The sequence below is a fragment of the Hetaerina americana genome, unplaced genomic scaffold (assembly GCF_022747635.1).
Source record: "Hetaerina americana unplaced genomic scaffold, ioHetAmer1.1.p SCAF_29, whole genome shotgun sequence".
Classification (NCBI taxonomy): domain Eukaryota; kingdom Metazoa; phylum Arthropoda; class Insecta; order Odonata; family Calopterygidae; genus Hetaerina; species Hetaerina americana.
In genome coordinates this window covers 568,722-592,657 of record NW_027286863.1, presented here as the reverse complement: position 1 = coordinate 592,657, position 23,936 = coordinate 568,722, and the positions used below count along the sequence as shown (strand labels likewise).

Below are 23,936 nucleotides of genomic sequence, written 5' to 3'. Positions count from 1 at the left end.
TCTTCCCAACACTGCCCAACCTGACTCCCCGTTCCCCACTCGCACCTGAGCAGTCTGAGACATGTACGGGTTGCGGATTATCCTCCTTTACCTCCAATCTATTCCTATTTTCTGTGATACAGTCATTAGTTTTTCCCAATTCACTCTATCAAATGCTTTTTCGAAATCTACGAAACAGGCATATACCTACTGGTTGTGTCCTATATTCCTCTCGATTAAAAATCTCATTACTGCAATGGCATCACGCGTGCCTCTCCCCTTTCTAAACCCAAACTGATCATCCCCTAAGTAATCATTTGCCCTACACTCTATCCTTTTGTTTATGATCTAAGGACAACTTTAGCTGCGTGGGATATCAAACTAATTGTCCTATAGTCCTCACATGGTGTAGCCTTTACCTTTCTCGGAATAGGAAATAAAACTGATCTCACAAAGTCTTCCGGGCAGATTCCTTCCTCATAAATACTAGCAGCCCATATAGCCTCTTACTCCCACATTTTCCTAAGCATTTTAAAAGTTCCGCGGGAATGTTATCCACCCCCACGGCCTTATTTAGTTTCATCTCCCTTCATGCCAATTCTATCTCATCGTCTAGTATGCCTGGACCTAAGCTGTCTTCCTCTACGTCATTTTCTTTTTCAATGTCTAACTTTGTTGGTCTGAGTTCTTTACTATACAGTTCTTCTATATACTCCTTCCATCTCTCTTGGATCTTTCCTGCGTCAACTATTACCTTACCCGCCTTATGTCTAACTGTTAGCATAGCTCTTCCTTTCTTACTTCCCGATAACGATTTAACTTTGCTGTACAGCGGACCGATTTCACCCTTCCTCTGCAGATTTTCCATACCCTCGCACTGCGTCTTCCACTATGCTTCTTTTGCTTTATTTGTTGCCCGCCTCAATTTATTGTTTAATTCTTTGTACATCATTTTGCCTAACTCTGTATTTACATTCTTCGATTTTCTCCGCTCATCCATCTTTATAATCATCTCATCCGTGATCCATTGTTTCCTAATCCTTTTATCGTTAACGGTTCCAATAGTGTCTTTTGCGGCTTTCGATACTCCTTTCTTGATACTTTCCCGTTTATCTTCGATAGTACTTAGCTCTTTACCATCCTCCATGATTTTCTCTACCGCCTGTTTGTACTCCTTCCTTTTCAAACCATTCAATGCTTCTACATTTCATTTTCTAACCCTGCCTTATCTTTTTGAAACGCACTCTACATTTCATAGCAACTAAATTGTGGTCAGAGTCCGCATCAGCTCCCGGGAAGCTGTACGAGTTAATCACTATTCCTAAACCTGTGTCTAATCAGGATATAATCTAGCTGATACCTTTCTGAGTCACCTGGCATTTTCCATGTATACATGCGTCTTTTGTGGTGTCTAAACCAAGTGTTGGTGACGACTAGCCTCTGTCTCCTACAGAACTCAACTGCTTTCTCCCCGCGGTCATTCCTTGTGGCTAAACCGTAGTCCCCGACTTCGTCACCATCTCTTCCTTCGCCTACCGTCGCATTCCAATCCCCCATCACTATCAAATGTTTCCTTGCAGGAACACACGCAATTATGCCCTCTAACTGATCGTATATCTTATCGACCTCTTCTTCCTTATGGTTGCTCGGTGGCATATATACCTGAATAATAACCAAGTTCGTCGGTTCTGCTTTTATTTCTACTAGTAGTATTCTATCCGTTACCTGATCTATGTTGACAGTGCTTCTTCCTACCTCTTCATTTAATACTATGTCAACCCATCGTTGGCTCTCGTCCCCGCCGCTGTATATTATTCTATAATTATCACTCCAGTAATCCCCGCTATCCTTCCATCTCACCTCGCATAGACCTAAAATATCTATATTTCCTCTTTCCATCTCTCGCTTAACATTCTCCAATTTCCCTGTCCTCATCATTGTCCTAACATTCCACGTTCCTATTCTAACTAATGTGGTCTTCTTCTCCTGCATATTCTGTCCTGCTGCTGCCGGGTTTCCCTTGCAAGGGTTTCGCGGGATGACGACCGCGGAAGCCTTGCCACCCCCTTGCCGGACACGACACACGGCCAATTGGGCCGAGCCCCGTAGTTTCCAGGACTCAAAATCTCTGCATTGTCCATCATGTTAATTTTGGGAATGATAATTGAGGTGGTTTTCCGTTGCCTTCCTCAATAGTGTTTTTAACGTGACACCATCACTTACTGGCCGCCCCACTGGGGTCAGACGCCATTGCAGCCGCCTCACTGAGGAACAGACGCTGCGTGGACTACCTTTCGTCTGGCTCCTAACCTTCGACCTATCTGGCATGGGTGACCCTACCAGGAGCAATAATTATTACTCCCGCCAGCACAGCCTTAGGGGTCATCGGAACGCGCTAGCCCTTCTACCACGTCCGGGTTGTAGTCCGGGGATGGCACAGGGAGAGTATTTTAAAGAATTTTAAGCCTTTGTACAAGCACATAAATCAATTATCCATTTTCCCTTGAAAATATGCATTGCTTTTACAGTGGTCCCTGTACATGCGACATGTCATGTCGCCATACTAGATGAACATTTGTTGTTAAATGTAGCTTTGTATAGATCAGAAACATGGTCTTTTTGGAAAGCGTTATTGTTGTGTGTTTCTGAGGAGGAAGGAAGAGGATGGGCCGAGAGAAAAAAGCGGAAAGAAGTGATGGGAAATGTAAAAGAGAGGAAGTTGTCGATGGAAACGCGAAGGAGTTGGGGAAAGAGGATTGGTTGGGTGATAAAAGGTGAGATATGGAAGTATGTTAACCAAGTAAGGATGGAGAGAGAAAAGGAGAAGGCGTTTTAGACGGAGGCAAAAGGTATAAAAAGTAAACCCACAAAGCCTTGCAGTCACTCCGACGGGCAGACGTACATTATTGAGAGTATAAAACTTAAAAAAGTTACTGTGGCCTTGAAATCAATGACTCAGATAATTGCCAAAGGCTTCAAAGATAGTACGACCTATGGCAATCATTATTTGATGAGCGTTTAAAATATGTTAATCGGGCATCTGTATTTCCGTTAAGAGTATATTTTTTCCACGAAAACAACCTGCCCCATACTTCGTCCCTAGAGAAGTAAAAACGGAATACTTCCTCTCTCAGCTGATCTTAAAAAGAGGGAAATTATTTTACACGTACATTATGCGTTCGGTTATCTCTTTTCTCTCCAAATGGTTTTTAGGACTCGTAAAAGGGTATCGAACTGTAGTGAAGAAATGCCGTCATATGTTTAAGTAAAATGAGAATGCACATGGAATATGACTTTTGGAGCGGCCGTTACGGTTTCCATAAATTTGACACGGGATCATCAAATGCAAAAGCGGCAGTAGGTTTAAAGCTGCGGAAAGTCGATGCAATCAGAGTGAAGAGCTTCCTCCGATGGAATGGAGAAAACCTTCGCGTCATGGAACCATGGGAGTACTCACGGCCGGGGTCTCCGGGGCCCCTTTCCCACCCTGGCGATCACCGGACGCCGTCTTCAGCCCGAGTCGGTAGCAAACCCAATCGGCGTCGCCGTGCCGGCCCTTGGACCGCAGCCAGACGGGGCTCTCGGGCAGGAGCATCGCCGAGAGGAGGGCGACGAGGCCGGTGATGATGGCCCCGAAGGCGGCGATCATCCTCCAGCCGGACGCCACGTTCCCCAGGAAGTACACGAGCAGGATGCCGATGGAGATGAAGAGGGAGTTCATGCAGAGCACGGAGCCCCGGAAGCGGGGAGCGGTGGTCTCGCAGACGAGCACGGACGCGGGCGTGGAAGCCATCCCGATGGCGATGCCGTTGAAGGCGCGTCCCAGGATCATCTGCGAGACGACGGCCGCGGAGGAGTGCCCCGCGGCCCCGGCCGGGGTCATCGTGGGCACCGTGGCCAGCAGGATCCAGCCGACGATGCCAGGAACGGCGATCGACAGGAGAGACGCCTTCCGGCCGATCATGTCGATCAGATAGCCCGCGATGACGCATCCAAACGGAGTCGTCGCCATGGTGATGCTCACTGCAAATTAGACGGTGGAAAAAATACTGTCAACCTGTCAGCATGCATGCGTAACCTTAAAGGAAGAAGGCCAGTAAGGTCGGGAAAATGCCGGAATTTTTACGCACACTCTTAAATGATGTTCGAGAAGAAAATGGAATAAACGTTTGAGCTATTTGGCAATGCCGGGTGTTTAATGACCGAATCAAGAATTAGATATTTGCATCAGAAATTATTTATGAGAACTGAGTTCCTTTTGGTCGCGAGACAGCTTGGGGTTTGCATATAGGGCCACCACGCGCGTTCGGCCCTGGCAAAGGTGGGAACAATGGTGGTACCGGTGCCAGTGATGCCAGTGGCATGCAAAGGGTTCCCCAGCCCCAAAAATCAGCAGAAAAATTCCTAAGAGAAATATCTGGGGAAATGGCAGCATATTCATTGGTGAAATAGGGAAAATACGGGATTAGGAAACCATAATACGAGAAGCCTCCGCGTAATAATGAAACTCCATTGACAACGTAACTAACTACGTACCTTACGACGCAAGGACCATGAGCTGCTCAGGTTTTCAATAATAAATAGTAAAGCATAGATAAAAATGTATCACATATTATTGTCAGTCTTCAATACGAAAGCAATCAAATTTTGAAATGATATGTCATGGACTATATTTATTGATAAGAAGACAAATTAAGAATAATTGTTTAAGTAAAATACTAATTGAAAATAACACTTCCATTAGACCTAACGTGAATAAATTACATTAGGATCATCTGAAATGCGTCTTCAAAGAAACTTGGCTTCATTATGCGAATGGCTGGGAACAATTCCAATTACAAAGCTTGGGAAAGTTGCTTTGTCGTTAAACCGCCACTAAAACACGTGTCGAGCATTAAAACCTATGCGCATAAGGACCATATTACGATATTTCACAAGACTACATTAATGCTTAAGTTCATTGGGAAAACTGCCCCTTTTGTTGAAAATCTTTGTAAGCAAACTGAAAGCTCCAACTGTTCCGGGAAATCCTGAAATGAGAGCCATTGGAAACAAGATGATTACACACCCGGCGTGGACAAATAGATGGGTACGAATCCTATCATTCTAATGCAGATATAGAATAATTCTAGACGCAGACTCGATTTCATCAATTCCCAGTGATTAAGCATTCACCGATGCACGCTGCCTTGGTGGTTTATCGAGTAAATGCTCAATGAACTTAAACTTTAATGTAGTTATATCCGGCGTTGATTTCATTGCGATTGGCTTTCTGTGACATGAAAGTCTTTGTGCTAATATTAGCGGTTGTGCCGCGTATTTCGAAAAGTAGAGGAGAAGAAATTTGAAGCCGCAAAAACTGGCCGGGAATTAAAAAAAAAATAAAAAGGCCTGTGAGATCTTTAATAGAATTTGTATCCTGATATGGCCTCTGCCTCAATTAGGGAAAAACTAACGAGGGAAAAGGTGGGAAGGATGTGTTGGCTGTTCAGTCTTGAGGAGTTGTAAAAATGAGACCTATGAAGTATAGCATTTTTATTGGTGAATTCTAAAGACTTCACGATGCTTAGGAATATAATGAACGGGTATCATTGAAGCACAGTTTAGCCGTCTTATTTCTTTGGAACAGCCATTTAAGGGCACAGCGAATTCTCTCTTTGAGCAGAAGTCCTGTAAAGTTTCTTGAGATGAGGTAGCGTCAGTCGAGATGCTAATATTGCGGCCAACGGAGGTATTAAGACATTGTGTAATGAGAGTAAATTGTAAAACACGTGAATGTGCCGTGGAGTATGCCATCCTGGAAAACTATGGATAATTTCGATGTAAAAAACGCGTTTACGTCAATTACTGTGGGTAAAACCTTTGAAATCTATAACGGAAGATACATTTTATAAATCAACTGTTGATTCAGTTTCTTCAAACGAATTTTTTTCATTATTGAAAGTTTTCATTTATCAAAACTTTTTTATTTGATAAAAAATCTATATAGAGATAGACAGTGTGGCGATGATGTCACCTCTCTCCCCTTTGCCAGCAGAAATTTAAATGAATGACCTAGAAGAAAAGATCTTATAATTCAACATCGTAAAGAGTAAATTTTATTGTTGGAGATATTGTACGTGTATGTAGATTTCATTCTGTGCACACAGGAATTTATTTTACTATGGAGAAAGAGAACTTGAGTACCATTATTTATTTGAGCCTAGCTATTCTAAAGAAATACACCTGTATTTACTACATGTTTGAGATTTTAGGAAACCAACGGTCAGAGAATGTCATCCCAGTGAATTATATAAACGCAGCTTTTCAAATACTAGCTATCTTTCGTCGTTTTATTAATAGTTACATCAATTCCTCTATCCAAAAGTGTATAAACGAGATATCGTATTTAAGATCTAAAACGATCATATTGGATATTTTAGTGCCCTGCAAGCTACCTCTTCGGTGTATGGCAGGGGGTGAATACACGCCAGAATAATTTTGATCCAAATATGACCCTACCGCGGTCGGATAACGTTATTCTGATCCCTTATCGTTTGTGGAAAAAATGGCATTTTAAATTATCTGTCTCACCCTTAATCTCTCTAATTTTATTCACATGATCTCTCTTACCGTAGTATGATAGGGGTAATAATACATTTTCAGCATCACTGCTAAAGGAAGTACTTCCAATTTATGCAAGAGATTTAGTCTATAATTTAACCTTCGCTCCGTGAGTGATTCCCATTGATGTATATACTCGTGTGTGCATATACAGGTATATTTATATAATACTTGTACATATATATATATACCATACATGTGCACGAGTATATATATATATATATATATATATATATATATATATATATATATAAAATATCTTCGAAATGGAACGCTCTTCGGCGACGCACAAATATGTAAAAACACAGATTTAGATTTTTAGAATATAGAAACACAAAGAAAGGATACTCACAATTTGTTATTTGACGTTTCGACAGCACGGCTGTCGTCTTCAGAATCAAATCAAACGTCAAATAACAAATTGTGAGTGTCCTTTCTTTGTGTTTCTATATTCTAAAAATCTAAATCTGTGTTTATATATATATGTATATATATATATAATATATATATATATTATATATATAATATATATATTATATATATAATATATATATAATATATATATAATATATATATATTATATATATATTATATTATATTATATATATATATATTATACGAGGGTCATCCGGAAAGTAGTACCCGTTCGTGCCGCATGAAGTGCTGACGACGCGAGTAGCCGCTGGACGAGGTCAGATAGCTTCAGTGGCTTGTCTGCCTTCTCTGAGCCAAGTTGCGTGACGCTAGCATTGCCTGTGTTGTTTCTGTGATTGTTTACAATGTTTAAAAAAATTGAGAACGCCGCCAGTTGTGAAGTGAGGGCAGTGATTAAATTCCTCAATGCAAGAAACGTTCGCCCATGTGATATTCATCGCCAATTAAAGGAGGTGTATGGAGACAATGTAATGGACGAGTCGTCTGTTCGGCGGTGGTGTCGCAACTTCAACATGGGGAGGGGGAACACACACGACGATGAGCGTTCGGAGAGACCGTCTGTCATTACAGACCAACTGGTGAGCTCAGTTGACGAATTCGTGAGGAACGATCGGCGCGTCACAATTGATGACATCTGTGAGCATTTTCCCAATGTTTCTCGAACAATTGTTCATGAAATTGTTAAACACCATCTGCATTATGCAAAAATTTGTGCAAGATGGGTCCCTCGCGTATCTCAATGAGCTGGCGGCGAAGGACTATGCAGCAGGAATACAGAAACTTGTCACACGTTATGACAAATGCCTTAATTTGCTTGGAGATTATGTTGAGAAGTAGTTTAAAGTATCCTCTTTCAAATAAAATTTTTTATGTTTGTTAATATTTACTTTTGTCTTTTTATTTCACGAACGGGTACTACTTTCCGGATGACCCTCGTATTATTTATATATATATATATATATATATATATATATATATATATATATATAAACATGCATGGTTGTAAATATGTTGGTTGTTATATAACTTATAAAGAATGTCGTAATGAGCTGCTCAATCAGTTCACTAAAACATCTAATGGCTAAGCAATGTTACTATGACAGCCATATTCTATCATGAAAACTTCAGTTCACTTCTAAGAATGTCCGTCTGGGCGGTCAAGTGAACAGGGCGTTCTGATATTTGAGCAGAGTCTTTTCAAGATTCAAACCGGATTGAGACGCCGTCGTGCGTCAACACTGCCGTCCACGGGGTGCTATCACACGGGACTTCGAGACTTCATCCACTCTCCAGTACTCTTCATAACACAACGAACCAATCATTCAGAGTATTTTCTCGGAGGTCTGTGTAATAGTTTTGTTTTTGGACACCGTAGAAATAATTTCCCTGTGCATTCTGATTTTTTTTCATTAGCGTCAAGTATGTACTCGCTCATTTTTTTGTGACTGCAATAGTAAATTCTTTATCGCTACTGAAATTATTATTCCAGAATATAATTTAAGAAAAAATTGGCCAATGCCCTGGAAATCCAACAAATATATCTTTTGAGAACCTTGGCTAACCCGGGAATGTCTCAATGAATGAATAGAGTACATCTCGTTTAAGAATTCAGTCACGATCTGGTGGAAACAAGAGTTCAGTTTTTAGTCAAGCGACTGCAGTTCAACGCTAAATTCTTATGCAATTTTCTACTGAATAGCTGTCGTTCTTTGCAAAATGTCAAACCACTCATCATTCAAACTTCATCCTTGTGACCTAATGCGGCTCTTCTAACGCGAGAGAAGGCCTAACCATAATTCCCTGCGTGGGAATAAATCTGAGATGGTAGGCGTAAAAAAAATACCTATACATCTTTTCGCCGGGAAAACGGAGATACCGATATTTTTGACCATCGATACACAATTAAATCGCGTGACTGATAAGCACTGCGAAGTAAATCGGAGCATCCTGGCCACCTCATTTATCGGTGGCTTTTATTCAATGTACAGAATGAATTGGAGGCAGACGCATGGAATAAAGAAATAGTTCACAGAATATCCGCAGACAATTTAGCAGAAATTTTCATGCCACAGATAATTACGAGTATGTAATGGTGTCTTAATTATTGACAGTTTAATTATTGTGACCTACCGCTTTACATATAGGAAGCTGTTTTTCAGGGACTATATTTAGGAACAGGCCTGTCTTTTATAGCCATACTTTATCGCCTCATACATTGTACTGTATTGTATTGATCCCAATCCACGGTATTTCCTAGGACTACGTATTGAATCATTTCTTGAATACGAATCCGCATTCATTTCTGCCAGTGTCAGTCGGGTGTCTCCATCGCGTCTAAGATATCCCCAATAATCGCGGCATTGTTTTTAGTGCGTATTTCAGTATGTGAATTTCCCGCTGTTGTTTATCCATATGCGTGTACACAAAGGCAAATGTTAATGTGTATTAAATTTGGGAACGTTTTACTCAATCATGTTCTTATTATTTATTTGTATTTGCTAACGTCAATTTCACGGATGTGATTGCTAAAGGCTTGTGTAAATACAGTTGTCGAGTCAATCAAAAGGGAAATAAAACTAGGTAGGGTAACTAAATCATATTATTTCAAGAATATCCAAGGAAGAAAAAATATTCTCATATTTATGAATCCATCATTGATAATCCTACAAAAAATTTTGATATGCATGTTTTATTGCAATAATAAAGGTACCTGGAATTCATAACCATTTTTGATAATGATCAAAACTCTGAAGGTAATTATTTATACTATTAGCCATGATCTGTCAGGTGAAAATACATCTAGCAAAGACAAGCCAATATTCTATAAATCACTGACTTACATGGAAAAAATGTATCCTCAAACTCCATTCTAATTTATACCCTGACTCTTTTTGCTCTACATCCATCCTGTATTTGTTTAATTCTATCCAGAGTGCCCATTGCTTCACACCCCCTCCCTACATTTCCAATAATTACACTGTCTTGGCTGACTGGTTGACTGTGGTCGATCATCCTAAAATATAGCCGCAGTTATCTCTCCGTTAATGCGTGTACCACACGGCATACATGTACTCGAATTTCAAGGCATAGGTGGTAATGTACAGTTCCATCTTACTCTCCGGGACTACACTGCCCATCCCTATTCTCCAGTCCAAAGCAAACGTCTGCTTCTGAGACATGCCAAGGCTTCCAATAAGTAGTCTGACTTTCCTGTCTAGTCCTTTATGTTCTGGGAAATGTTCATTAATCGTGTCAAGATTGCTTTGCCCAGCGTCTTCTCAACATTCACAAAGCATACGAATACATTTTTGCTATACTCTATATTCCTCTCTGCTAGTGACCTCATTACTGTTGCATCACGCTTACCTTTCTAAACTCGGACATATCTTATCCTCATGTTACATTTATTTATTTCGCATTAATCCGAAAACAGCAATTTGGCCATTACATTGGTCTTTTTACAATTATAGCACTAAGCATGTGTATAAAATTGAAAAAAATACGAACACCCAAGCCCTAGTGGGAGGAGAAGCCACCTAGATGGGAATCGAAACCGCAGCCTCTGGGTTGGCAGGCGAGGACGTTGCCCTGCCGCCAACGGGGCCCGCGAGTAATATTATCCTTAGAAATTTGTCCTCTTTTCCATTCTGTTTTTAGATGACTCTAAATTCTAACTAACCTGCTCACGAAATTGAATTTACTCGGCCCTATATTCCTTACATACGGATGCTTTTCCTTTTTTGGGAATTGAATTAATGCACATTTAACGAATTAGCCCAGTAGCAACATTTTTCGACCACGAATTACCCCATTAGAAAATCTTTCTCGCACATTTTCCGAAACTCTCGAGTAGTCTGCGTGGATGTCATCTCTCTCCGCGGCCTGGTATGGCCACATATCTATTTATTACTCTTCCAACACACACTTAAGTATTTTTGTCCCCAAGCAGTCATTATCAACACAATTCTCCCTTTCTATTTCCGAACCCACTTGCGTAATACCTCTACCACGTAGTTCCTCTGGGCATTCTTTTCATTTTGTCAGATTCCTCTCCGCTTCGATTAGTCGTTGTAATACCTTTTTAATAATTTATAATAATCTTTACCTTGAATTTCCAATGGTGTAAATAAGTTTTTCATACTCACATTCTGGTATTCCCTCCACCGTTCACCCTGCCTCTCTCTGTCTTCACTCTGCGCATGCGCGCTCCTAGTCTTCCACTGCGTTCCCTTCATTTTTATTTCATTTACCTCTCATCACTTTGCTGTTACTAATGGCGAAAGTTAAATGTATCTGAAATCAAACCAATTATGACTCATGCTGACTTCTTCTTCTGGATAATTTATTCTAAAATTGACCCTAGCTTTGGTTTTTTGAAGAACTCATTCGTATTCCTTCAATTTCATTTATGAAACCGCACGTGTACCGGGCAGCAGTGCATACATGCCTTTCAAACATGTGCAGGATGGCAGCATATAAGGTTGTCAGATGTTAAATGTCGACGTCAAAAATTTAATCAGCTCTCTAATGAGGTCTGTACGTATTATTATTATTATTAGGTAATCTACCAGTTAAGGTAGGTTTTTGATGACACAGCTACAAAGTAAATATTTTGTAATTCCTAACAAAACACAAAATTCAGCATCCTACTCTACATCAGGTCCCTCTTCATTTCTGAATACTTTCTTCCTCCCTTCATCCCGTCCAACATCCCTATCCTGTTCCTTCCCTTTCCTCGTTTACCCAACATTCTCCCCCCTATCACAGTCTTCAACATCCCACTGCCGGTCAATACGCCCCTCCATCCACTTTTCCTGCCTCCATAGGATTTCTCCCAACAAACCCATCTCTTCGCCACCATACCAAGTACTTCCTCATTTGGTTTCTTCTCCGTCCATTTCACCTTCTCCATTCTTCTCCACGCTTACATTTCAAAAGCCCCCAATCTATGTTTATCCTCCTGCTTTAATGACCACGTTTCCGCGCCGTACATAGCTACGCTCCATATCCATGTTTTTACGCGTCTTTTCTTAACATCCTTACTCAGCGTCCCTGTCATTAACTCCCTCCTCCTCGTGAAAGCCTCTTTGTCTAGCGCAATTCTTCTCCTTACGTCCCTACTACTTTGATACCGTGTTGGTCCAAAACACTTCCGAGATACATATCGGGCCCATTCCCTGTGTCGGGAATTAAAAATAAACCGAGTAAAAACATAGGATTATAATAAAACTATTAAAATTTTTTTTTGTAAAAATATAAATATTATTATATATTCCCTTATGTTTTTACAGTATACTGACGCGCACTCCTCGATCGTGCGTCATGTAATACAATAAACGAATACCTCGGCACTGATTGTTCGGTATACTCGGTCTGAAATACGTTCAATCAATACAATCAATCCGTTGGCTTTCGACCTGGTATTATTTGAACTTGATAACCTCTGTCACAAATATAATATTCAATATATAGAGCAAAAAGAAACATTCTTTGCTGTTGAATGCATTTATTTTTCACTTACGTCTCTGTTGAGATGCGTAGATCACGTGACCAAATCTTTATTTTTTTTCCGGCCGTGAAGTTCGATATCTAATAATTATTAAAATCTCTGAGAATGAAAAGGAAAATATTCGCGGTGCACGTGGATTTCATGATTTAAGTTATCCACTTTCGGGTCCAAATAAATAAGTTCAAAAGTGTTTCACCGCGACACACATCTTTCTTTCCGTACTTTGGTTGCGTCATTTAAAATTACGAGGATAAACATATATGATTGTCTCGCATTGCAAGCATTTCTGAATCAATTGACAATCGAGCGTCGAAATGGTCTCTGCGCCTTCAATTTGAAATCCTGGCACGTGGCGCCCGCCATTGAAATGTGAAGAGGAGGACACGCACATGGCCATGCACATCCCGTGACCGCGCGCCTCCCAGACATCCCGTGACGCTGCCTTTTTGCTGAATCATTCATTTTGGAAACTAGCCAAAATGTGGATGTTAATTAAATGCTGGTAGTCGCTCAATGATTATTCACGATAAAAGCATGGGCGATGGGGTGAAGATGAATGAATGAATGAATTAGACACCCTCAACAGACGGTACGTATGAGAGGAGAGAGCGCCACGCTGGTTGGGTCATTTTAAGAGTTTGGATTAGAATCGATCACCAGACGGAAAGAGAAAGGTATAGTGGACCAAATATTGGAAATCTCATGAATAGACAATCATGTGTGGAGAGGTGCATGAACATGTCAAAGGGGAAAGCGGTATCCAAGGGCCGCATTGATGAAATTTTGAGGGTAGAAATGGAAACTTTGCACTTCCACATAAATATTAAATACGTCACACGACCGTGGTTTCGATTCAGGTTACGATGTGCAGCATCGAAACCACGGTCGTGTGACGTATTTATTATTTATGTGGAAGTGCAAAGTTTCCATTTCTACCCTCGTCGTTCAAGGAATTCCACGAAGTTAAGCCTGAAACCGTTAAGGAGTCCAGAGAGTAAGTTTTCCGTCATGACTTTTGCTTGCTGGCTTTTTTGACTTCCCAAACACCAAAAGGAAACCGCGAGAAGGCTATGTGGTAAACATTTTCGTTAATTGACGTTCTCGGTAGATTTGGCGTCGGTTAGTGCACACTCCCCTTCGTCAAGGGTTCATGCTCTCTCAACCTCCCTGCGTTAACCTCTGGTCGCCTCTTCCTCGCGAGGGCATTGTCTTGCACCTTATCGCGCCGACCGTCGCTTACGCAATAGGGTCATGCTTGGTGCATTTGTTTTGAAGTCCGTTTTGCCCTGACCATTGCGTGAAGCGAGACATGCTAAATTTGTATCATTCTTGACTACTCTTAATTTTTCAAGCTACGGGTGAGAAGTATGAAATATTTTCAAATTGGTCATCCCACAGCAATTAAGAGACATTCTCTACCAGCCGTTAAATCTGGTGGTGGTTGAAAAGAGCCATACTGTACGAATAGTGATTATTTTGGACTGCAGAAAAAGTATCCATAATGTACTAAAAATTAATGAATTGCCTTTTTAATCAATTTTCTGATGTTTTTCACCAAATACAAGAGTGCATAAAAGCCATTTAAGTTTAGAAGTTCACGCGGGCTTCATGAACGCTAATGTTAAATGTTGAGTTTCCCTGGACCCCTCTTCCTCTTTTAATTTCGATCTTCGTACACCTGTTCTGCCCTCTGTCATCAAGCTCCCTCAAGCAATAAATATTTCTTAATACAGCCATCATATGTACTGTTGTTTTGGTACCATCTTTGCATGTTATTCGTTAGCATTCAATATATTTTTCATGGCAAAGGAGAAGAAATCAACGTGCTCCGGTGTGCAGATGACATCGCAGTGGTGGCGGAAACGCGAGAGGACCTGCAAGCAAATCTAAGAGCTATGGACCAAGCACTGAGGGAAATATGATATGAACATCAACAAGAAGAAAATGGAAATCCTTGTGTGCGGGAGGAAAAAGCTGAATGCAGATATCACAATTCGAGGATTGAAACTAGAGCAAGGGGAATCCTTCATCTACCTGGGCAGCAGCATAACATGGGATGGTAGAAGTTCGGCCGACATCAAGCGAAGAATAGCCCAAGCTAAGAACGCAATCATGAAGAAGAGGAAGCAATTACTATGCTCCAAGTACCTAAGGCTGGAAACAAGGAAGCAGTTCGTCAAGACTTTCGTGTGGAGCATGGCGCTCTATGATTCTGAGACTAGGAACGTTGGAAAAGTGGACCAGCGAAGAATAGAAGCCTTTGAAACACGGTGATGGAGGAGAATGCTGAAGATTAAATGGACAGACAAAGAGAGAAACGAGGAATAATATATAAAAGAGCAGAAGAGGATAGGACCATATGTAGAACTCTACGACAAATAAGAAATGGATGGATTGGACACACATTGAGGCACAATGGATTAATTAGGAATATAATAGAAGGAGAAATAGAAGGGAAGATTCCACGAGGAAGACCAAGAGGCAAGTACATAGGACAAATTAAGAAGGACGTAAAACAGAGAAGGTATCAGTGGTTGAGGGAATTGACATTAAATAGAGTAAATGGAGGGCTGTAGTAAACCAATCCTAGGATTGAAATACTGATAGATAGAGAGATAGTCGTATTTACTTTGGGACGAGATTGAAACTATGGAGTATATTATACCACTTAACCCCTCGTCACTTATTTACAATATTAAACTTTAAATAAAATACACAAATTGTACATAAATATCAATGAAATTAATACATGTAATATCTTAGGATTAACATACAGCAAAGACAATACATTAGTAGGGTAGAGATTTCATGTCGCAATAAGCCTCACGAGGCGTTAAATTTACCCACAAAATTAACTCCCTGTGCCGCTGGCGGATTTTCGGGTGAATTGAAAACCCCAAACTTGATGCAGCGAGGGAGAAGAAGGGAGGAGTGCTCAGAAGAATCGCCGGGATCCCAACTCGAGATCCCAGGCAGTCTTAGTCTTTTACTCTATCCACTAAGCTAACTCTTCAACGGACATGTGAATGCTATTCACTTATTAAATAACAGTTTCGTCGGAAACTATCGACAGCAATCTAAAGGTAATAGTAGGTTTTTGGCGGATCCAAAGACCAAGTCTCGCCAAAACCTCCGAGAAATGGTCTCCACTACGGGATGCGACACACACGTCCCTTCATTCCGTCCAGCGTCACCTCTCCCCCCCCTCACTTCCCCCTCCTCTGTTTTTATCCTCTCCTTCTCCAAATATTTCTCGTGCCCACTCATCCATCTTACCTTCTTCGTCCGAAAGTTACAAATGTCTAAGCTACAGGTATGCTTGCAGCTAAATATATTCGAAGATGGCCTTGCTTTAAAGGTTCCTTTGCCATTTTTCAATGCCCCACCAATTCAACCTTTACAATGCCGTACCATGACTTTGTGTTCTTCCCAACCTTGATTCCAATCCTTTCCACCCTACTTGTCTCTCTCTCTCCTCCTCCGTCTGCCCTTGCTCCTCCGCTTCCTCTGCCACTCCTTGCAGTAATCGAGAGACTTACGCACCCCTCTCGCGTCCCGAACATCCGAGGGCAGAGTCGCAAGCACTCGGATGCGGAACATCCCAGGCCGGATTACGTCTTGCCTACCTATAAACATACGGATTTTTTTACATTTTCGTGGATAATTCCGTAAGCTAATTCCTTATGTTAATTTTATTACTTCATAAATTCAATCAAATTGAATAATGAAATTACCTAAATCACGAACGACTTGTTAGAACGGTGACGATTGAGAATCGAACAAGGTAAATTTATCGATGTTGTAGCAAGGAGTAACGGTTTTTTTGTCAGACGAAGACGGAGAGAGGGCGTAGATATTTATTTATTATCATTTCAGGCTTTATGTCCTTCGCAATTAGGTAATTTTCCTGGTGGCAACGGTCAAGTTTGGTCAATTGTCACTCTTACAATGGACACACATACGCACACAAGAAGAACAGATGAGAGACAAAAAGCACTTATGTGCAATGACCCTTAGAGATTACCATCCGCATCTTTGCCATTACACATTGGCTAGGTTCACACCATACGAGTAAATACTACGCACCGTATATGTGAGGAGGTGAAAACAAAGCAAGGGAGTTTTTAGTGTCATCGAAATGGCAACAAATCGAAGCGACTTACATTATTATTGATTCAATCAATTTTCAGAAGCTTAATGGATTTTAGAGGGTGTTATTTAGAAATTCGTTGTCAAACTATGCTCGTGTATAGGTGAGTGGCGAGGTGAACTTCGGATGTCTTTGACCCGTGCTAACAGATTGATGCGAGCCGATAGATTCTGCTCGCGCCGGTTTGGACGGTTCGATTCGATTCGCACCAAGTGGGCGATCGAAGTGTATGAGAGTGGCGGAAGCTCCAATCCACGCTCTCTGCCGGAAGTAATTTCGGAGGTTGACTAGTTGGCTTCTCGACTTACCTCATTCGGTGTCACATTGCTGACCTCGGCCGTCAAACATTTGATTGTGATTATAACCAGGAATATTGTTTTACAAGTATGGTTTGCACGTATTGGTAGGTGCAGGTATAGTATTTGTATGCATTGTATGTGTGTATGTTGTATGCTTGGTGTTATAGGTGTTGATTAATGAGTCAACTAATTATTATTGTGTTGCTGTATGTTAGTCATAAAATATTATATGTATCAATTTCATTGCCATTTATGTACAATTTGTGCAATTTATCTTAAAGTTTAATATTTTAAATGTGTGACGAGGAGTTAGGTGGTAAGAGAGACTCCATAGTCTCAATCTTGCCCCAAAATGAAGGCGAATATCTATCTATCTATCTACACTGAAATGCTTTGTACTTTTAGTTTATTGATATGGATAATACTCGTAAATAATTCCACGAAGTGAAGCCTGACACAGTAAAATGTATCTATCTATCCATCTACAGGGCACTCATTTCACGGCCACGGATTAAAAGTTGATGGTACTTGTATACTTACTAACTTCGCCAGAGTAAAAAACTGGAACTACTTTTGAATGTTTGAAGTTGAGCTAAATTCGGACGTGTGAAGGAGGTCCCCATAATTCAGTCTCTTCCTTCTCAGATCTACGTCTAATTGTGGAATTCCTACCAATCGTGGATCTAATGCACGTAGCTTTCAGTGTTCTACTGAAGCGCGAGCCAAGAAAGTGTAAGTGAATATCCTCAGTTAGACTATGGGCATAAAGAGTTGGCGCGGTTAATTCTAACTAAAGATGGGGACTCGATGACATTATATGAATAATAAATTCAAGCAAATTCGTCTTTGGTCATAACAGTGGAATGAAAAGAAACTATATGTTAAATTGTTCTGTTCTAAGATGGTCCCTAAATTCGACCCGTGATAAAATTAAAATACAAACCGATAGCAGTTAACCGAGTTTCATTTTGAAATCCAGCGAATAAATTTATTGTAGCTATTACCTTTTTTAAGCATTATGCACACGTTTTCCTATATAAAAATGTTTGCAAACTAAGAAGAATTTAGTTATCTTAGGAAATGCTTGTTCGTATGGCGTATAATGATAAGATATTTTTAGCGTTGTCGCGGCCTTCTAATAGTAATATATTTTATAGGTATAGCGCAATAGGTCGTGATTTGTCAGGCAAAGTATTACGACCGCTTAGTGATCATTCGAAACACTGCTATCTCACAGCGCGGAACTTTCCGTTGTGTTAAGATGAAGTTTCTCCTTAGTATAAGGACTTGGAAATCTTTAAACGAAACGTATTTGAGTGACAGGAAACCGCCGCGAAGTTTCAGCGACCATAGTCTTCCAATTTTTCTCGTTAATATTGTCTTCCTGGAAAAATGCCTCATTTGATGCCTCCGCTCTGCTGGCTGCATTTGCCATTTGCATCTTTTGCGATAGCTAGGTGTTCTGTGCACCACATGATAGTGTTTCACTTCACGTTTATATCCATTACTCCGTCACATACCAAGGCCAAATGGCAAAGAAATTATTGGGAATGCTGTTGGAATCCCGGTTTTGATTGAACGCCAACATTTTGTTGCCATGCGATGCTTGTCCAAGTTCACTTTGTTTCTCCAGTCCCCCATTAACTGGCTGTTGACATTCATGCCACAGGACTTGGTACCTATTACGAGGATTATTCCTATATTTTATTTTATCACTCTACTATAACTGAATTTTATTTCCAGGAATTCTCGGGACTCAACGAAAGTATATTCTTGGCCAAATAAACCTCATTGCTTTCCCCTTCATGATAGTTTACTGCGAGTGTTGCCAAAATCATTGTAACACATTCAATGATGGAATTATATAGGTCAAAATAACGTCAGTGAAAGTTCTGGCAATCGATTATTTTTCTAGCCCCGCTGAATATTTTAGACACTTGCATTTTGTTTCTCATGTCGTCTTCGTTTTGCCGATGAATTTCTAAACGCACCCGCCGTTTCTTCGTTTACCGCGGTAGGCCTTGAACCACCAATCCGTTTACGTCATTTGTTATATAACATGAGAAGAAATGTAAACCCTTCGATCGAAGCATATTAGATTAGAGAGAATCTCACATTTAAAGATATAATCTCATGTTAATTGAGAAATTCTTCAGAGAGGGATCACCAACGAATTTCCTAGCAGCGCCTTCAATCAATGATTTTGCAATGCGTACATTCGTCCGCTCATTCCTCGGAGTTTTGACGGCATATCCATTGCTGCGGATCAATAAACTTTCAAAACAAATGAGCTCATCCGTGCGTCATAAACGTTTCATACCAACTAAAAATTATTTTGTCACTTGGGCGCTTGAATTGAAAACCAGATACTTTGAAGGTAAAATTTCCATTTCTCTCTATTCGCGACTCTTACAGTGATGCTAAAAATGCATAGTTAGGTAAATATTGGGATGTAAGTGGGGACCATATCTAATTGATCGCGGTACCACTTTTGATCTATTTTGATTTATTTTTTCTTTATAATCTTCGACTTGGTTCATTCTTTTTTCCTCCGTACCGTTGTCGATCAGGAAGAATTTAAAGAACTTTGCAATTAAGATAAACTGAAGTCACGCTAAGAGTATAGAATCAAAATAGTATTTCTATATGATATAATAATATACTATTTTTCATTGAAACATAAATACTTCATCCTAAGCAAAAAAAAAAGAAATTTAGGAAGTAGAAATATCTTATAAAAATGAATGCCTTATTCGACGGCCTTTGCCTGACTCGCCCAAAGTCTCTTAATTATGGGGAAGACGTATTGTGTCTATTTGCGATCATGATTCCAGTCTAATACTTTGGCCTCTTTAATTATAAGGGAAGTCGAATGATTTTTCTGTACTCATGAATACACGCCATATAAAATTCTACGTAGTATATGTGCGTAGTATAGTACGTAGTATGTTTGTAACGTTTAAAAGATAATTTATTCTAAAACTTCTTCATATCCGTTGAAAATTGGTCAAAATAATTCCAATATTATCCTAGGGTGATATTTATTTCTGAATCAAAGTAATGTCATGATCGACTGTCGCTAAGGTCGCTTATCTTCTTACAGACTTGGGCCGGTGACGGCTTGAGTTAAACGATGGTGCTTAGGGTCGCGCCCGAATGACTCCGCCGATGAGGAAACTTGAGGAAAATTGAATTCAAAGTATGAGATGGTGAAGTTAAGTGGAGCAGTTATTAATAGCCGTTGTTACTAGGTGTACGCTATATTGGGATTTCGGTGATGTGCTGCGCTTTTTTTGGTGTTTCTCTATCAATTGAAGAGTGAGAGAGAAAGGGGGCTCTAATTGCTGATGCGTACTGAAGGACGGGATAGGGGCGAAGTACTTATGTGTATCAGGTATAAAATGAATGTATTAGGTCTAAAATGAATATAATGTGTGGCAAATGTTTTATTTTAATATAATTTGTTGGGGCATTCAGTGAATTATTAGTCGATGCTAAGAATTGTAGAACTGTTTTGTCCATGGATCCATCAAATTCAACCTCAATCGGTAAATTACTGCTTTTGGTGAATATTACTTCGACTTTTTTTCAATGGTTAATTGAAACGCTGTATAATCGAGTCAAAATTATGACTAATGAATGTTAGTTTGTAGGTTCATTATCGGGCAGAAATTGATTGAGAGATATTAATGAGAATAGAACAAATTGACAATCAGGAAATTAAATTTTGAAGTATGGCATAAGTTTAACAGGTACTTTATTTAAACGATCCTGGCGTCATGAATGTTCTCCGCCTCACTATTAAGAACTCATCTCGTTCAAATTGTCTTTCCTGTTTGGAGGAGAGAGCAGGGTTCCTTTCTGTGCGGTGGGCTTAATTATAATTTGTCTAGTTTTAATTACAGCAATTAGTGCTCATGGAAAAGAGAGTATGGAGCCCATCATGGTGAAGCGAAGCTTTTTGCCTTTCTTTTTTTTGGCGATTTTTTCTTCAAGCTTTTCTAGCATGTTCGTCGACTTGACCTATTACAACATACAAACGAAAAGGGAGAATACTATATTTTGCGTTAAGAGATTTATTTATCTGAGATTGCTGAAAATTGGAGATTTATCGAGCTTGAAACAACGTAAAGGACAATGACTTTCACCTAAGCACCTTTAAGGAAGCATATACTCTTCATTACCTCATCCCATGGCTCATAAACAAATTGATACGGGTAAAAGTCAAAGGCGTTGGTGAAAAGCTTCAGGATTTGGTGAAAAAGCTGGCACTGCGAATTAATTACTAGTTCATACTACTGGAATAGCTCCATGTTCTCACTGTACGTGTGCTGCATAACACATTGACACCGTGTCAAGGTATCGAAATTGAGAATTTTTTAAATTTAGAAATTTTCACAATCGAGTTTCTGTGGAAATCAACAGCAAAAAAATGAAAAGATTTTGAGGTCATTTTGCAGTAAATTGTAAATGTTTCTTTGTGCCCTTTAGTGATATCATTTGACGCTGATTTATTGAATGATCTGCGCCTGATGCTTTCAATCTTAATTAAGAAACATAAATCAAAGGCTAATTATAACCCTTCACTGTGGGTTTCGTTTGCATTCTGGAACACTCCGGACATCACTGACTTTTTTATTGTCTGTTCCACAAAACCTTGAAAGCATTAGTTTGAAATTTTAACTGGTCAACAAATCGCATTACCGTTGTAAATAATCGTCGCCATTGAGCTCCTAGAAAACTCCTACTAACGAAGTAATAATATTGGATAATTTTAAAACAAAACTCTGTTCAACATGAAAAATAAGCTTTATTGCGACCTAGTTTTCACTGCTCTGCAGTGTCATCAGTCAAAGAAGTTGAATTCACGCAGGTATTATATATGGCTTGGGGGTGGGTTGGAGAGGGATGGGTTGGGTGTAAAGGGAGGACACCATCCACGATCGGCCTTCGGAAGTTAGGGACAGAGTGAGGGGGTGGGATGGGGTGGAAATGGCAAAGTGACCCGTCAATATAGGAATGTTTTTCCCGAAAACCAACTGACATCCTTTTCGCTCACTCCTGTCGGAGAGACAAAGTTTATTTTGAAAATTACGGGTATTCTAAGAGTGAAGGAACTGACTGAAATGGCGAATGAAAATTTCGCTGAACGGACGGTGTCGGTGATTTTTCCGGTTTGCCAAGAAGGACCTCCAAGTGAAAAGCCTGGAATGTTGGCAAACATTTCAATTAAGCCAAAGTGCAGGGAATTCCAGTGCAGGCGATACGCTTCTTTCATGATATCTCCTCCACAAATACGTCGGTGAAAAAATTGATAAAGTAAAAGAAATGTTGGTCAATAACCGCAAATTAACCATCAGAGAAATAGCGGAGGACTTGAACATTGCCTATGGATCCGCCCAAGACATTGTGGTTAATGATTTGGGTTTCCGTCGTGTAGCAGCAAAGTTGGTGCCAAAAGACCTCAATTTCATGCAAAAAAGAGACCGTGTTGACGTCGCAAAAGACATGATTTGCGAGGCTGAATCCGATTCATCCACATTCATCAAAAGGATCATTACTGGAGACGAGACGTGGGTTTATGAGTACGACACGCAATCCAGACATCAGGCAAGTGAATGGCGTTCACCAAATGAGCCGAGACCAAAAAAACCACGTCGTTTTCAGTCAAAAAAGAAGGCAATGCTGACGGTTTTCATGGATTACAACGGTGTAGTGCATCATGAATTTTTGCCAGAAGGCCAGACAGTAAACAAAGAGTATTATTTGGGCGTTATGAGACGTTTGCGTGAAGAAATTCGCCGAAAGAGACCAGAAATGTGGGCAGAAAACTCGTGGATTTTGCACCATGATAACGCACCGTCGCACAGTGCTATCATTATTCGTAATTTTTTGACGAAAAATGCAACAAATACCATCCAACAGCCACCGAATTCACCTGATTTGGCTCCCTGTGACTTCTTTCTGTTCAATCGAGTTAAAAAACCATTACGGGGAACGCGTTTTAGCAGCCGAGAGGAAGTAATGGAAAAATCGCAGGAAGCACTGATGGACATACCGAAAACCGACCGTAACTTTTGCAAATGTCAAGTTATGACACTAAGATTTAAAGGGAATATCAACAACAGATGTACCAATTTAACAAAAAAAAACAGAACTCAAATCGGAACGATGGGAGTGCCACACGGTGGTTATTCCGGGAACTTTTTGATCAAGGTAGTATATGGCTTGGGGGTGGGTTGGAGAGGGATGGGTTGGGTGTAAAGGGAGGACACCATCCACGATCGGCCTTCGGAAGTTAGGGACAGAGTGAGGGGGTGGGATGGGGTGGAAATGGCAAAGTGACCCGTCAATATAGGAATGTTTTTCCCGAAAACCAACTGACATCCTTTTCGCTCACTCCTGTCGGAGAGACAAAGTTTATTTTGAAAATTACGGGTATTCTAAGAGTGAAGGAACTGACTGAAATGGCGAATGAAAATTTCGCTGAACGGACGGTGTCGGTGATTTTTCCGGTTTGCCAAGAAGGACCTCCAAGTGAAAAGCCTGGAATGTTGGCAAACATTTCAATTAGGCCATAGTGCAGGGAATTCCAGTGCAGGCGATACGCTTCTTTCATGATATCTCCTCCACAAATACGCCTGAGGATAAAAAATAGGACAATTTTAGCCAGGTGGTAAATTCTGATCCTGCAATATTGTTCGATCAAAATGTTATAACTTCCTACCTTAAACACCTTATATGCGTCAACCCACGATTTTCGTTTCTTGTTGGAATTTGTTCTTCAAGGCGAGAGACAAGGTCGGTGCAATAAATCATTTGCCTTTGCCGGGGCTCACCTAACCACCAGTAGTGTAATTAATTGCAGTTATTTTGATTTTATTCTCCGACACTCGAAATGAATGGGCCTGTCATGGAACATTTAAAACAATCGACTAATGCGTTTCCTATTTCCATGTTG

The 23,936-nt window shown here is 40.3% G+C and overlaps 1 protein-coding gene across 1 annotated transcript in view; it reads right to left on the bottom strand.

Annotated features, from left to right (window-relative positions):
- Positions 1-23,936, bottom strand: part of LOC139689895 (facilitated trehalose transporter Tret1-like) — a 68,774-nt gene that overhangs the window by 6,000 nt on the left and 38,838 nt on the right. The window contains exon 4 of the mRNA XM_071587013.1: positions 3,437-4,002. Within this exon, the coding sequence (XP_071443114.1) occupies positions 3,437-4,002 (566 nt within the window). The remainder of the gene's footprint in view (positions 1-3,436; positions 4,003-23,936) is intronic.